Source organism: Pinus tabuliformis, chromosome 4_2 (assembly GCF_031772625.1).
Source record: "Pinus tabuliformis cultivar Carrire ecotype Pingquan chromosome 4_2, CPIR1, whole genome shotgun sequence".
Lineage (NCBI taxonomy): Eukaryota > Viridiplantae > Streptophyta > Pinopsida > Pinales > Pinaceae > Pinus > Pinus tabuliformis.
The window spans coordinates 296686773-296703142 of NC_142304.1; the positions used below are offsets into that span (position 1 = coordinate 296686773).

General features: G+C 34.9%; 2 protein-coding genes and 1 pseudogene across 2 annotated transcripts; all 3 read left to right on the forward strand.

Moving 5' to 3' along the window:
• Positions 1 to 2687: 2687 nt before the first annotated feature.
• On the forward strand, positions 2688 to 3128 carry LOC149169169 (uncharacterized protein At1g01500-like). Its single transcript, XM_089425101.1, has one exon. It carries the CDS (start codon positions 2688 to 2690, stop codon positions 3126 to 3128), a length of 441 nt encoding a protein of 146 aa, XP_089281227.1.
• A 1291-nt stretch (positions 3129 to 4419) lies between these two features.
• On the forward strand, positions 4420 to 5109 carry LOC149169170 (uncharacterized protein At1g01500-like). Its single transcript, XM_089425102.1, has one exon. The coding sequence runs from the start codon at positions 4420 to 4422 to the stop codon at positions 5107 to 5109; it is 690 nt and encodes a 229-aa protein (XP_089281228.1).
• A 1046-nt stretch (positions 5110 to 6155) lies between these two features.
• LOC149169171 (uncharacterized protein At1g01500-like) lies at positions 6156 to 9979 on the forward strand (annotated as a pseudogene).
• The last annotated feature ends 6391 nt before the right edge of the window (positions 9980 to 16370 follow it).

Consider the following 16370-nt stretch of genomic DNA (forward strand, 5'->3'; position numbering starts at 1 on the left):
ATATAGGTGGTTGTTGATGAGTCACAAATTCATGTTTAATAAATAAGGCCTTCTATTGCAAAGACCTGATCAAAGTGCCATTGTTCAATGATGACAAAAAAACATAGCTTGAAAGTTTTGGATGGAGGAATGGAAGAGAAATTAAACAATTAAATATCCTTCCTCGATGTCTAATTATCTAACTAAGAACATAAACATGTAGAAGAATCTCTACATTGAAAAAAAATACATTTAAGCATAGAATAGAAACAACAATCCAATTATTTCTAGCTGACTAATTAAACATATTGTTCAATTAGTTATTCAGTAGAGAAAGGGAGGATGATACTCAGCCTAGCCCTTCCCAATGTCCTATACTAACTCAAATATATGCAAAAAATATTATGTAATTGTTGGAAACACTGACATGTACACAAGTTTTGTCAATAAAATAAAGCTAGAAACCCCTGAATTAAAACTCTGTAATATCAGGCTTTACAAAAATGTGAGGCTCTCTATGCTCAAAAGCCAACCCTTTTACATTACAAATCAAACAATATAAGGAAAACATAATCCCAAACTGTTAAAATTTTCCTCGAATAAAATGCCAAACAAGAAACTAAAAATAAATAATATTTCTAATTTGATGCAGGAAACTTCAAACTGTTGGATGCTGGAAATTAGTTTGCCTTCAATTATGGGAATTGGTTTATTGATGTTGATTTTCCTACCTGAAATTTGTAGCTGATCCTTTGACTACTGATCTTCCTCCTTAAAAACCTAAATCTGGTTGAAGTTATTCCTTAATAATATGTTAGCTGCCCATAAATCTCGTTGCAATATGCAATAATATGGTTGATTGATCCTTTTTATAGAATTTTCCTCCTTAAAAACCTAAATCTAGTTGAAGTTATTCCTTAATAATATGTTAACTGCCCATAAATTTGGTTGCAATTTGCAATAATATGGTTGATTGATCATTTTTATAGAATTGATTAATCCTCTGTCTTTTGATAAAATTATTTGATGATTCAATTTGCCTTAATTATCCTTCACGTGCTTAACAATTTTCGTAAAATTTGAAAATGATTTGGAAATTATTGATTTTCTACCACTCTTCAATTTTTAAAATATCACTTTTAAATAATTAGGAATAAAATATTTTGATAAAAATATTTCCCAAATATTTCTTAACTTGTAAATTCATATTTCTATTCTTCCATAGAAAATAATTCATTCCTATGGTTTTTTGAAAAACCAGGTCTCTCGTAGAAACCATGTCTTGTTTTGCCCTGATTTTATACACTTATAAATAAATAAAATTAATAAATATAATCCATAAAATCATCAACTGATTTATTCCCACGGTCTTGAAATCCCAAAATTTGGAAAATAATTAAAATAATTTCTATTTTAATAAATTAATTTATTATGACTCTATATGTTAATTACTAATTAAAAATTAATGTTAGATTAATAAAATTAAACCTAAGATTATTCCCAATCCCAATGTAATAATCCACCCACATGTTTAAAATATTCAACGGTTAAAAATAAAAAATTGAGGGAGGGTCTGCGGACCACAATTAAGGAAGGGGGATCCTCAATTGTTACCACCTTATTTTACTAAATATCACGTGGCATCCTTTCATGAATGGTGAAGCCTCCTATGGTTTCCAAAACAACTAGGGGGTCCACAATCAGCGTTTTGTTGCATAAGGTTTATTAAAAAAAAATATTCCCCCATAAATTTTGGTGGGATATAAAAATTGGTGGGAGGTACTTTTAACTTTGACTTTTAATTCTAATTAATGACTCTACTATATATATATTATAAATTTTATTTATATTTGTTAATTTAATTAATTTATTTTAACTTTGACTTTTAATATTTTTAAGTCTAATTAATGACTTTATTATATATATACTATAAATTTTATTTATATTTGTTAATTTAATTAATTTACCTTAATTTATTATGTTTTATTATTTAATTAATAATTAACATTATCATTATATACATATATTCATTGATTACGCCGTGAGGCGTTTCTCTCTGAAATCAACTCCCCTCTCTGCCTACCTGTCATCTTTGTAAGCCACACAATTATATGTTAGACGATTGCAAAAGTTTCAGTCGTTGATTCAAAGTGGTTACAAATTCGTTGCCCAAACGGTTTGCAAGTTTATCGAGGCTGCCATTTGGCATCTGGTCGTAAACAATGAATAGCTCCATCCCCATAGTGGAACTGGGCTCCAGTGCTACATGCGTCCCACGAACCCCTTCATTCCCTCCCTAAACTCTTTCGTTATGCATTTCACTACGATTTCTTGGCCACTGCTAGGGAGAACGCCCATATAAACCTTCCCAAATCCCCCTGGTCCAAAACATTTTCGTCGCTGAATCCACTGGTGGCGATGCGGAGTTCCTTGTAAATGAATCTATGGGGCCAAAAATCCTACTCTCATTCTTCAATCTTTTCTCTAATGCCATATTGCCTTTGCTCTGAAGCCAGAATCTCTGTAGATTTGCAGTTTGATCATTGCAGAAGATGTAAGGGTTTTTCTATATAAAAGAGATGTATTGCATCTCATGCAATATGATCATATTTTGTTCAATCATCTCTCTGCAATCGGAATACCCACTTCAGATGTTTATCTACTGTAAATCCATTTAACAGAGCCTCAATTGTTTCAATTTTGTATCCATGGAGATTCAGGGGAAATCAGTAACAGATACATGGTTCAATGTCAGATTGATATATTTAAGATTGAACTCCTGTTTGCTTAAAAGTGCACCAGATTGTTTTACGATTTTGTTTCCCGCTAGAAGCATGTCAACCGTTCTTGAGGTTAGTGGCATCAGAATTCCTTCCGCAGAGCAGACCTCTCGCAAGCTGCTAAGAGACAGAGTAGATACAGAATCTGCCAAGGCAACTTATATTAGTACTGATAATCTGCGCACTAATGAGGGTTTGTCGTTTAAGCTCCATCATAGAGGCGAGCTCCTTGTTACAGGGAATTTTGAGAGACTGGCTTTGGAAAATCCCAAGGCTAGGAAAAGGGTCTGGACCATGGAATGTACCTCTGCAATATCTGTTGGATCTCCTATATTCTATCGAGAAAGGTTGAAGTGCTTTCAGGTCTGAGTGCACTGTTCCTCGAAGTTTATGTGGCTGGGAGAGGCTTGGGTCGCCCCATTGTTTTGACCAAGATGGTGCACTTGCTACCTCGTAGGAAATGGATTCGATGCATTTCTTTGGATGCAATACCTGAAAATGATGATAATGATGGGCCAAGAATCAATAGATTAGATTTGAAGTCTCAGGTGAACAAATTATATGTGCTTTCTGCACTACATTGTTTGAATATTGTTATTCTTTATATTCTTTATTGAGTATTTATATTCAGGGAAATTTCTGGATCATGTGATGCAGCTTTGCATCATTGCTTCCATTATTCTTAATAAACCACTATTCTTGATCAACCACAAGCCAGTAGGCCTACTTCTCCTCCCTGACAATGCCCTTAGAATAGTTTCACCAATTTTTTCCCGCCTTGCTTTAATCCCTCCTGTAAAGATATTAAGATATTTTTTTCATCTGATGCTTCTTTCAATTTTTCACCACCAAACTTCCATTATCAATCCAAATCTTCTTCAACCATAGTTTCAGTATGGCTACCTTTCCATCTTCACTTTTGACTTATATTAACAGGACCTAGGATACTATTTAAACTCACAAAAAAATTTGATTACATTTTTTTACAACTAATTATCAGGACTTCAGTCATTATGGTTCAATCACTACTTGAGGCCACTTTCTCGAGAAATCAAGAACTATCAAAGCTTTAATAACATTCAAAGAAGTTAACCTTTTTGAACAAGTACCTATTTAACAGTTATGATGGTTCAATTATTTCAATCATTAAATATGTTTGGAGGCCACTTTCTAGAAAAATTAAACCTGAGGAGAGTCTTTACCATTTATAAAACACTATTGAAAAATGGGACCCTGTTTAGACTTTGAGGCGACCACCCAAGAGTATTTAACAGTCAGGATTGTATGATCACTACAATAGGTTCTTGGAGACCACTTTCTAGAAAAATTAAACCTAAGGAGAGTCTTTACCATTTATCAAACACTATTAAAAGTGGGACCTTGTTTACGCTTTGAGGCGATCACCCAACAATATTTAATAGTCATGATTGTACAAGCACTGCAATGGTTCTTTAGTCATGACTGTACAATCACTACAATGGTTCTTTTGCAGATATTGCAGAAGATGTAAGGATTTGTCCATATAAAAGAGATGTATTACATCTCATGCAATATGATCATATTTTGTTCAATCATCTCTCTGCAATAGGAATACACACTTCAGATGTTTATGTACTGTAAAGCCATCTAACAGAGCCTCAATTGTTTCAATTTTGTATCCATGGAGATTCAGGGGAAATCAGTAACAGATACATGGTTCGATATCAGAGTGATATACTTAAGATTGAACTCCTGTTTGCTTAAAAGTGCACCAAATTGTTTTACGATTTTGTTTCCCGCTAGAAGCATGTCAACCGTTCTTGAGGTTAATGACATCAGAATTCCTTCCATAGAGCAGACCTCTCGCAAGCTGCGAAGAGACAAAGTAGATACAGAATTTTCCGAGGCAACTTATATCAGTACCGATAATCTGTGCACTAATGAGGGCTTGCCCTTTGAGCTCCATCATAGAGGCGAGCTCCTTGTTACAGGGAATTTTGAGAGACTGGCTTTGGAAAATCCCAAGGCTAGGAAAAAGGTCTGGACCATGGAATGTACCTCTGCAATATCTGTCGGATCTTCCTATATTCTATCGAGCAAGGCTGAAGTGCTTTCAGGTCTGAGTGCACCGTTTCTCGAAGTTTATGTGGCTGGGAGAGGCTTGGGTCAGCCCATTGTTTTGACCAAGATGGTGCACTTGCTACCTCGTAGGAAATGGATTCGATGCATTTCTTTGGATGCAATACCTGAAAATGATGATAATGATGGGCCAGGAATCGGTAGATCAAATTTGAAGTCTCAGGTGAACAAATTATATGTGCTTTCTGCACTACATTGTTTGAATATTGTTATTCTTTATATTCTTTATTGAGTATTTATATTCAAGGAAATTTCTGGATCATGTGATGCAGCTTTGCATCATTGCTTCCATTATTCTTAATAAACCACTATTCTTGATCAACCACAAGCCATTAGGCCTACTTCTCCTCCTTGACAATGCCCTTAGAATAGTTTCACCAATTTTTTCCCGCCTTGCTTTAATCCCTCCTGTAAAGATATTAAGATATTTTTTTCATCTGATGCTTCTTTCAATTTTTCACCACCAAACTTCCATTATCAATCCAGATCTTCTTCAACCATAGTTTTGAGTACGGCTACCTTTCCATCTTCACTTTTGACCTATATTAACAGGACCTAGGATACCGTTTAAACTCGCAGAAAATTTTGGTGACATTTTTTTACAACTAACTATCAGGACTTCAGTCATGATGGTTCAATCACTACCTGAGGCCACTTTCTCAAGAAATCAAGAATTATCAAAGCTCTACTAACATTCAAAGAAGTTAACCTTTTTGAAGAAGTAACTATTTAACAGTTATGATGGTTCAATGATTTCAATCACTAAATAGGTTCTTGGAGGCCACTTTCTAGAAAAATTAAACCTGAGGAGAGTCTTTACCATTTATAAAACACTATTGAAAAATGGGACCCTGTTTAGACTTTGAGGCGACCACCCAATAGTATTTAACAGTCAGGACTGTACGATCACTGCAATAGGTTCTTGGAGACCACTTTCTAGAAAAATTAAACCTGAGGAGAGTCTTTACCATTTATCAAACACTATTAAAAGTGGGACCTTGTTTACGCTTTGAGGCAATCACCCAACAGTATTTAATAGTCACGATGATACAAGCACTGCAATGGCTCTTTAGTCATGACTGTACAATCACTACAATGGTTCTTTTGGAGATATTGCAGAAGATGTAAGGGTTTGTCCATATAAAAGAGATGTATTACATCTCATGCAATATGATCATATTTTGTTCAATCATCTCTCTGCAATAGGAATACACACTTCAGATGTTTATGTACTGTAAAGCCATCTAACAAAGCCTCAATTGTTTCAATTTTGTATCCATGGAGATTCAGGGGAAATCAGTAACATATACATGGTTCGATATCAGAGTGATATACTTAAGATTGAACTCCTGTTTGCTTAAAAGTGCACCAAATTGTTTTACGATTTTGTTTCCCGCTAGAAGCATGTCAACCATTCTTGAGGTTAATGGCATCGGAATTCCTTCCGCAGAGCAAACCTATTGCAAGTTGTGAAGAGACAGAGTAGATACAGAATATGCTGAGGCAACTTATATCAATACCGATAATCTGCGCACTAATGAGGGCTTGCCCTTTGAGCTCCATCATAGAGGCGAGCTCCTTGTTACAGGGAATTTTGAGAGACTAGATTTGGAAAATCCCAAGGCTAGGAAAAAGGTCTGGACCATGGAATGTACCTCTGCAATATCTGTCGGATCTTCCTATATTCTATTAAGCAAGGTTGAAGTGCTTTCAGGACTGAGTGCACCGTTCCTCGAAGTTTATGTGGCTAGGAGAGGCTTGGGCCAGCCCATTGTTTTGACCAAGATGGTGTACTTGCTACCTCGTAGGAAATGGATTCGATGCATTTCTTTGGATGCAATACCTGAAAATGATGATAATGATGGACCAGGAATCGATAGATCAAATTTGAAGTCTCAGGTGAACAAATTATATGTGCTTTCTGCACTACGTTGTTTGAATATTGTTATTCTTTATATTCTTTATTGAGTATTTATATTCAGGGAAATTTCTGGATCATGTGATGCAGCTTTGCATCATTTCTTCCATTATTCTTAATAAACCACTATTCTTGATCAACCACAAGCCAATAGGCCTACTTCTCCTCCCTGACAATGCCCTTAGAATAGTTTCACCAATTTTTTCCCGCCTTGCTTTAATCCCTCCAGTAAAGTTATTAAGATATTTTTTTCATCTGATGCTTCTTTCAGTTTTCCACCACCAAACTTCCATTATCAATCCAGGTCTTCTTCAACCATAGTTTCAGTACGACTACCTTTCCATCTTCACTTTTGACCTATATCAATAGGACCTAGGATACTGTTTAAACTCACATAAAATTTTGATTACATTTTTTTACAACTAACTATCAGTACTTCAGTCATGATGGTTCAATCACTACCTGAGGCCACTTTCTTGAGAAATCAAGAACTATCAAAGCTCTACTAACATTCAAAGAAGTTGACCTTTTTGAAGAAGTACCTATTTAACAATTATGACGGTTCAGTGATTTCAATCACTAAATAGGTTCTTGGAGGCCACTTTCTAGAAAAAATAAACCTGAGGAGAGTCTTTACCATTTATAAAACACTATTGAAAAATGGGACCCTTTTTAGACTTTGAGGCGACCACCCAATAGTATTTAACAATCAGGACTGTACGATCACTGCAATAGGTTCTTGGAGGCCACTTTCTATAAAAAATAAACCTGAGGAGAGTCTTTACCATTTATCAAACACTATTAAAAGTGGGACCCTGTTTACGCTTTGAGGCGATCACCCAACAGTATTTAATAGTCATGATTGTACAAGCACTGCAATGGCTCTTTAGTCATGACTGTACAATCACTACAATGGTTCTTTTGCAGATATTTTTTTTTTCAGAATTATACCTTGACACATTGGACGATTGTCCAAACCCCAACCATACTTAACAGCCATAATGACTTCATCATTACAATGCTAAGTGTTATGTCCACTTTTTTTTGAGGAATTAAACTCTTCAGCTCTGAAGCCTTTAGCCTTTACTGACAACTCCAGTTATTAATCACTGTAATTAACATAACTTATATATAAGTTCCCTGTTTGATTTTTGAAAACTGCCCATTAGAGTGAACACTGTTATTCCAATCGTTGGAAATATCCAACCAAGATTCCTTCTCTAATGAAATTTTGATGTAATACCACAAATCTATACAGTTGTGATGAAAGAGTCTAAAAAAATAGAATTTTTTTAATTTTATGTTTCTGGTTAGGAAACCATGTTGCTGGAATTCTTAAAAAATTAAAGGGGTTTGTCCCTTCTCCACACAAACTTGTTCGATTGCATATTCTCCACACTTGGGATAGGTTTGTCCCTTTTCACTTCTCCACACTTTAGGGATGGGTATGGCTCCATGATCCCAACAGCTTAGCTTGGGTGAGGAGAGATCAAGGGTCCTCTGGAAATAGACCCTATGACCTGTTGGGACGAAACCCTACACAAGTCAACTGGGTTGTATGTCTGCCCAATGTATTTAATGCATCATAAAGCCTTGGGAAAATCCAAGGTTATCAATATGCAGTCAGTGGCAGTGCATTTAATGTCGTTGTTGGTTGCATATTGTTCCCCAAAATCTAATCCAGTATGTTTCTTTGTCCATTGTTTGTTATAATATTGTGTATATATAGACTGCTCCATGTGAACAAAGAAAGTGTTTTAACGGGAGATAAAAGAACTTTTTTTTCTACTTCAATTCGCGCATTTTGTGTGTGCACTTTTTAAATTTCCATAACAAAAAAGTGTTCCTGTCCATTAAATTGGAAACAAACAGAAATGGAAAATGAAAAATTTAATTGGAAACTAAAATTTTGGAACCATTAAAAATTGAAAGCTTTGTATTAAATTTGAAATTAATGAAAATTGAGAACTGAATCATAAAATTTGAAAGTAGATTATTTTGAAATCTCCACGCCTACCCCTTCTATTTTTTGTTTACCTCCACCTCCGATTCCAATGGTACCTACAGGCAAAAACCAAAGATTTATTAATTGTAGGTGTAGTTTGACATCAGAGACAATGTCCATCAATTTGTTTGCAATTATTGAGTAGGATTACTAAAGGTGATCAGCAATAAACTCATAACATTTTCTACTACAATGCCATTTTCTCTTTGTCTTAACTGTTTATAATATCTGTATGTTCAACAGGGAAATTTAGAAAAAAGATTATGTTCAGAAATCGAAGGATTGTTGGCTCCTTTTCATGGCATGCCAATCAGAGTTGAAGAAAATTGGTACATGGGAAAGAGAAGAATATAAAAATCTGTACAAAGTATTTATAAATATTTTGTAGTAAATATATAGAGATATTGTAATAAAGTAAAAGATGAGAATAGTTTGATATAGATCAGGCTAGATAACTGAAGTCAGTTGCTTCATAGCCATATCTCTCATGCTACTTTCTATTACAAAGGTTAATCCTCAAGGGTTCATCTAGAACATGAGGCTCCAGAATTTCTACTTCTAATTGTAAGTTAATTTAACCAACCCGTCCTTATTAAAAGCAAAGCAAGGTTACATAATTTACTTTATGCCAAACAGAAACATAAACATATATCATAAGTAATGTATACAAGAGGTGGAATTTCAATTCTACTTAAAAATAATTTAAGTCACTGAAATGTCAATGCATCTACTTCCTTAAAAAAAAAAATTAAAGAGAAGACTCTATTAAAAGAACAATGTTGCAAATTAAGAACTAAATAATTGTTTCCAGACAATTGCCAGGGGGTAAAGACTTCAATTTCAGAAGATCAATCAGGCTCATCAGGTAACTTGCTCTGTCTCTGGACAGCTTTTGTTTATTTATTTTTTCAGTTTTAACGACATTGATGCATGTTAGAGTATATAACCCCTTTTTATCTCAGATGTGTTCATGTTATTGATTATGTTATTTTTGTGATAAATCTGCAGACTGTAATGTCTAGTTTGGCACAAGCAAAGCAGCAAAACGGTTTCGAGGATTACTATATGGATGGCATGATGGGAATTAATAACGATCCTTGCAACGAGTGGGAAGAATGGATGGGATGGGAAGGAGCTGGAACCCTTGATTATTCCCCCCATATTAACATCTATGCATGATTATACCTTTATCCTAATTTGTATTCATGTCACCTCGCCTTATAAATAAGTAGGCCTCTCCATGACCATCCCCAAGTTAACGAGTTATGGCCTACTTCTGAGACTCTTACCTGTAATTCTTCTCATTCTTCTCTATAAATTGAACTTACTCTTCTCAATCTTCTCTGTAAATTGAACTTACTTTTGTATTTGTATAGCAGATTTCATTTCTATTGCCTCAGTTTCTGCTTCACAAGGGCCTTCTTGACTCAGATGAGCAACATCTTTTTGAGATTTCTCAATCTTGACGACTAATTTGCTCTGCTCAGGAGTTCTGATCTTGTACATATGCTCTATTTATTTTAATCTCTCATCTATTGGCAGGTACCTTTGGATCTCTCTCCATCATGCCAGAGGATTTGCTCTTAAATGAAGAGCTGAATATTTTTAAGAGCTGAATATTCTTGTTGTAATTGCAATGCTATTCAATGAATGGAAACCATTTATTTGATCCAGAGACATTTTTTTCAGTGATCTAAATGTTGTTGTTTCATTCCACAAATGTAATTTTCTATGGTATATCATAATGAGCATACACTTATTGAAATAAGATATTAAATATTGACAAATTTTTCCTTTACAGATGTCAACATTAATGTTGATTTTTTTAGTTTTCTTTGTTAACCAGAATATAAGTAGTCTCAATTAGTTTAGAGGATGTGGGGAGGGTTGAACTTCACAAATTTTATGGTCCAATCACAGGGAAAACTAGATATGTCTGAGTTACTTCAAGCTCGATTTCTTCAGTTGAAAAAAAACAACCTCACTAGCTTTGTAGGTTTGAATTACAGGTTGCAAAAATTGTTATTATGACAAGGTTGGGGTAGACCGTAAGAAATTATGCCCTGAAGTTTAATTGTGAGGCCGTTGAGTGGATCGCTGAAGCCTAGATCTTACCACAAGAGAGTTCTGAACTATCCAATGCCAGAAAAGTTGAAAATGGGAATTCAAGTGGGGAATTGGCCGATTCACAGATGTAGGGAAAGAGTGGACAATAATGGGAAGGCCCTCAGGTGTTTCAAGTGGATTTTAGCCCTTTTTAGATTGGTTTAAAACCTTTTGATTTGTAATTTTAGGAAGGATTTTAGCTTTTTTTATTGGGGTTTAAAACCTTTTGGTTTGTAATTTGTAATTAATTATGTGCATGTTGTGAATTGTATGCAGGATTTGAGTGAAGAATGTTGTGAAGTGTATAATTTTCCATTCTTTCCGGAGTTAGAAAGACTAATTTTTTTTGGTTGTATAAGATTGGTGTAAAGCAAATTCTAACATAGTTGAAATCCTAAAATTTGAGTTTCTTTGTTTACTTAATATCAAAGCTAAAGAGGACCAACCTAAGGGAAAGAAAAAGAGCATGGCAGTTTGCCAAAGTATTTGATAAATGCTAATAAAGTTGTAACCCTATCCTTTATTTGAAATAATATAAAAATTTTGAGGAAGTTAAAAATTGTTGGCTCCTTTTCATGGCATGCCAATCAGAGTTGAAGAAAATTAGTACATGGGAAAGAGAAGAATATAAAAATCTGTACAAAGTATTTATAAATATTTTATAGTAAATATATAGAGATATTGTAATAAAGTAAAAGATGAGAATAGTTTGATATAGATTAGGCTAGATAACTAAATTTAGTTGCTTCATAGCCATATCTCTCATGCTATTTTCTCTTACAGAGGCTAATCCTCAAGGGTTCGTCTAGAACATGAGGCTCGGGAATTTCTACTTCTAATTGTAAGTTAATTAAACCTACCCGTCCTTACTTAAAGCAAAGCAAGGTTACATCATTTACTTTATGCCAAATAGAAACATAAACATATATCATAAGTAATTTATACAAGAGGTGGAATTTCAATTCTACTTAAAAATAATTTAAGTCACTGAAATGTCAATGCATCTACTTCCTTTAAAAAAAAAAAAAAACTTAAAGAGAAGACTCTATTAAAAAACAATGTTGAAGATTAAGAACTAAATAATTGTTTCCAGACAATTGCCACGTGATAAAGACAATTTGTCATGTTGGAGTCCTGGGATGTATACTATACATAGGTCACACAGACTCTGCACTGTGTGTTTGTAAGTGCCACCACCAAGCAATAGGAATGACATCGATCATACATAAAGAATAGGGCTTTCTTAAAATAGGAGACAACATAGATTACATGATTTCTTTGTCAACTGCAAAGCAAGGGACAATAGTAAGTTTCACAACATTGAGATCTTCAAGACCAAAATATGATGATAGCCTTTAAATTTTCAACTCTAAATTTCCAGAGAAGGTGTAACCTTTTACTTAACGATCAAGCAATGAAATACATGGGGCTTTTACATAACCAAATGAAATCATTAAGATCAGGCAATGAAATAGATGGCGTTCGGCAGCTTGAAGGTCCTGAACTCCTTGGTACTAGTGGTAATGCTTCTGAGGACAAGGGCAATCCTTTGACAATAGCTCATATACAAAGGTTTCGAAGCTTCTAAATATTAAATGGCTAAACAAGGTAGCTTCTCTATCTTAAATGGCTAAACAAGATTTGTTAGACCTGTGGATTTTAATATATGAAACCATTTATACTTATGTTACCTGACTAATTGGCTCTCTTATGCAGCAATGTTTTTGGATCATATGCCCATTTCATATGGAATGTCTACTAAGTGGTTCCAGTTAATGGGGCATTGATTTGAGTGTTCAATATATTTTTATTCTTTATCAAACTATTTTTTTGCTCTATTTTCTTTCTTTAATTTATGCCTTACAGTGTTTCCTTTGCAACATCTGGTGCAAATGCTAGTTTATTTTTATTTTTATTTTTTTTCTTTTAAATTTTATTTGAAACGTGGATTGAGACTTAATGTAGAAACTGGATTAGAAGGACAAGAATATGTTACAACAACTACTACCTATAGAGGGAGCCATTTAAAACATTGAGCCTTCATGCAAACAAAATTCGCCAAAGAGCTCTCAACTAGCAAGAGAACGATAAATAGTCCTCCTCCCTCTTCTACAAGAATTGAAATCTATAGAATTATTGCTAGAACCAATGATGGCACAAATAGCATTGCATGGTAACATCAATGAACAGGTTGGTCTTCTAGTTCGTCTATTAAACTTGAATTTCCTATGTCTCTACCAAGATTTGTCAACATTAAACTAAACAAAACATCCCTATCAAGCAATTGTAGTATATTAATTTCCATAATTTCTAGACGGTATATACTCACAAGTTATGTTAGGATGAGGCAATAATTTTCTTAACCATGAAAACCTTTGGTGAAACCATCCTTTTAGTTAATGAAATCATTAAATTGTATTTACTTTGATGGCTATCCTTCATCTATTTTTCCATATAATTTATTGATGTTTGTAATTAAAATCCACCCTTTGAAGAAAACTATGCATTCCAATCATCTACAGGAAACCTTATTATATCAATTTTAATAGAGAATAGAACAATATATAGATTTCTAGAAATGTGAGTAGGGTTTAATCATAGGGAGCATACAGACACCTCAAGGGTCCACCAAAAGCCAAAGGTGGTTGATATTTTTGAAGGATACCATTAGATAGACTAAAATAAGTTGATGGGATATGATTATAAGGTGGATAAAGGATTTTCCATGAACTTCAAGAGTATTAGAAATAATAGATATTCCATTACTATCGGGGGCATAGAAATCTGAAGATATTATCAATAAAGTGTCTAGAACCCCAACAGGGTTGACTTGGGAAAAATAAGAGAGGTAAGTGGCCACTCTTGCCAAGAAAAAAGTTCTTCCTTTAGCATGAGGTTGAGTGCCTGGAAGACAAGAATAGGGTAAAAAGAGACATCCTACCTGACCTCTAAAATTAAGTGGCTTACTATATTCTAAAGTATATTGTGGTATATGTCCATTAGTTTAGGATATTTACTAGCTAAGGCACCAACCCCACATATAACCTATGGAAACACTCAGTGTACAATTTTTTTGTTACAATCCCTGAATGTGATGTGTACTAAAATAAAGGGAGGAAAACATGAATCATTGGCCCATAATGGGCTCATCAAACTAATAATTTGTCAGACATTAGACAATTTGGAACACAAGGATCCATGGCCTTATTTTAGGGACATGGATAAGTATGCCTTCTTGGAAACCTAGGATATCATAAGAGGGTAACGCATCACATAAAAAGAGAAGGAAATTTTAACTTAAATGCTCAAGATGCTCTAAGAAAAAGGAAAATAAAAAGGTTAAATTAGAGCACTCATAGAAATGTCAATGTTTCCATCTTGATTAAATTAAGTAAACCTTTAAAGACTAATAGAATAACACCAATTATAATTCCCCTAGGCACATGGGCATGCAAACTCCCACATAACACTCACCATCTACTCAACCAAGCACCTTGGGCACCTAGTCATCACATACTTGATTTGGGACTATGACATGCCATGGTACACCCAATGCATGTGGATCTGATCACATGTGATGACACACCCAACCGAGTCCCCCATCATCATTGGGAGTAAGAAAAGTTCATGACACATTCTTCCAACATGGTGGGATGAGTGCAAAAGGGTGCACAACCCGACGAGGAGAGCCTTCAGTTGTGCTAACCCAAGTAGAGGAGATGTGGAATGGGCATGGGCTACGTCAGCTCATTGGAGAGAGCATATGGGGAAGGAATATTTATATATTGGCTCAAGTGCCATACAAAGGGGCATGATCTCATAAGAAGGGTTGCATTGGTTTGGATTTCTTGGGAGGAAAGCTATATATATGTGATTGAGTTGGAGTTTGAAAGAATAACGCGCATCACATATTACTTCTCACCATAGGTTGGAGAGTGAGGTGCGAGTTGATCCATATGTGTAGTGTGACTGAATAATTTTTTGGGTGGCAAAACTTGGTTTTCCTATGCAACTCAAATCTCTTTCCTACCGAATATGAGATCGAGTAAGGAAAGGGTCAGTTTACTATTGTAACAATTTTTTGGGGGGATGATTGGCTTAAGAGTATCATCCTATCTATTTGTAGTCCAAGTGTGTGACATCTAAGAGTTTTGGACAATTCACAAGGGTGTCCCGAAGGGTGAGATAGTTTATTAGTGTGTTATGAAATCGACTCACAAAAAGATAGAAAAGATAGATAAACGACTTAAAAATCAACATCTTCGAGGGGGAAACCTTCTTTACATTACACAAATGAACAATTCTTTGATGATACAAATGACAAGACCTCCTTTCTATATATAGGAGTCTAAGGGGTCCCAATAAAATCAGAGCCTACATAACAATAATATTGTAGGGGCACAACAATAACAATAGTGGGCTTATACGAGGCACAATAATAACAATATGGGGACTACATGGGCACAAAAATATAATAAGGGGGTTGCATTAATAACAATAAGGGGTTACACTAGTAGTATAAGGACCTAGCATGCCCCTCTCCTTCAAAAAGTTTTGTCCTCAGCGCTTGAGTAGTTTTGGATGCTTCTGTATAATATTCTCGTCCTCCCATGTGGAATCTTTAGCGGGTAAGTTATTCCACTTGATGAGCTACTCTGAAATTGATCAATTTCATCATGTCGGGTTCTTGTTTCCGTGACTACTTCAGGTTCCAATATGATTTTTCCTTCCTCATCAAGTTCCAACAATATTGTTTGAACTAGGAGCTTGTCACCTATAACCTTCTTTAAGCATGAAACATGGAAAACTGGGGGCACTCGGGAAGATGCAGGAAGCTCCAATTTGTATGCCATAGTACCAATCTTTTGTAACACCTTGTACAGACCATACTACTTTGGTGATAATCTATTATCCTTCTTAGCATCCTTGAGGGACATTTGTTTGTATGGTTGTAGTCGTAGAAATACCCAGTCACCTACATCAAAACTTCTTTCGCTGCGATGTTGATCTACCTATTGTTTCATTCTATTTTGTGCCAAAGTGAGGTTATCCTTTAAGAGATTGAGAACTTGTTGTTGATGATCAATGTGATCTTACTTCTTGAACCTTGGAATTTTCTTTTAAAGATGATGTGATGGACGGTAGATGATATCCATAAAGTGTCATAAATGGGGTCATTTTTGCTGCAGTATGGAAGGAAGTGTTATACCACCATTCAGCTAGAGGCAACCACTTGAACCATTATGTCTGTTTATCAGATACAAAGCAACGAAGATATCCTTCCAAACATTTTTTCACTATCTCAGTTTTCCCATCAAATTGAGGATGATAAGATGAGCTATGAGCTAACTGAGTACCCAAATATTCCACCTCTTGTACTCCAAATAAACATTTGGAGCTTTTTGCATATAATTGTTTCTCCTCCAATAGATTGAGCACCATGTCAACATATTGAACATGATCC

What these genes read in the sequence shown, in the direction of transcription:
- LOC149169169 (XM_089425101.1), top strand. Translation starts at nt 2,688, where the DNA reads ATGGAGATTCAGGGGAAATCAGTAACAGATACATGGTTCAATGTCAGA.
- LOC149169170 (XM_089425102.1), top strand. Translation starts at nt 4,420, where the DNA reads ATGGAGATTCAGGGGAAATCAGTAACAGATACATGGTTCGATATCAGA.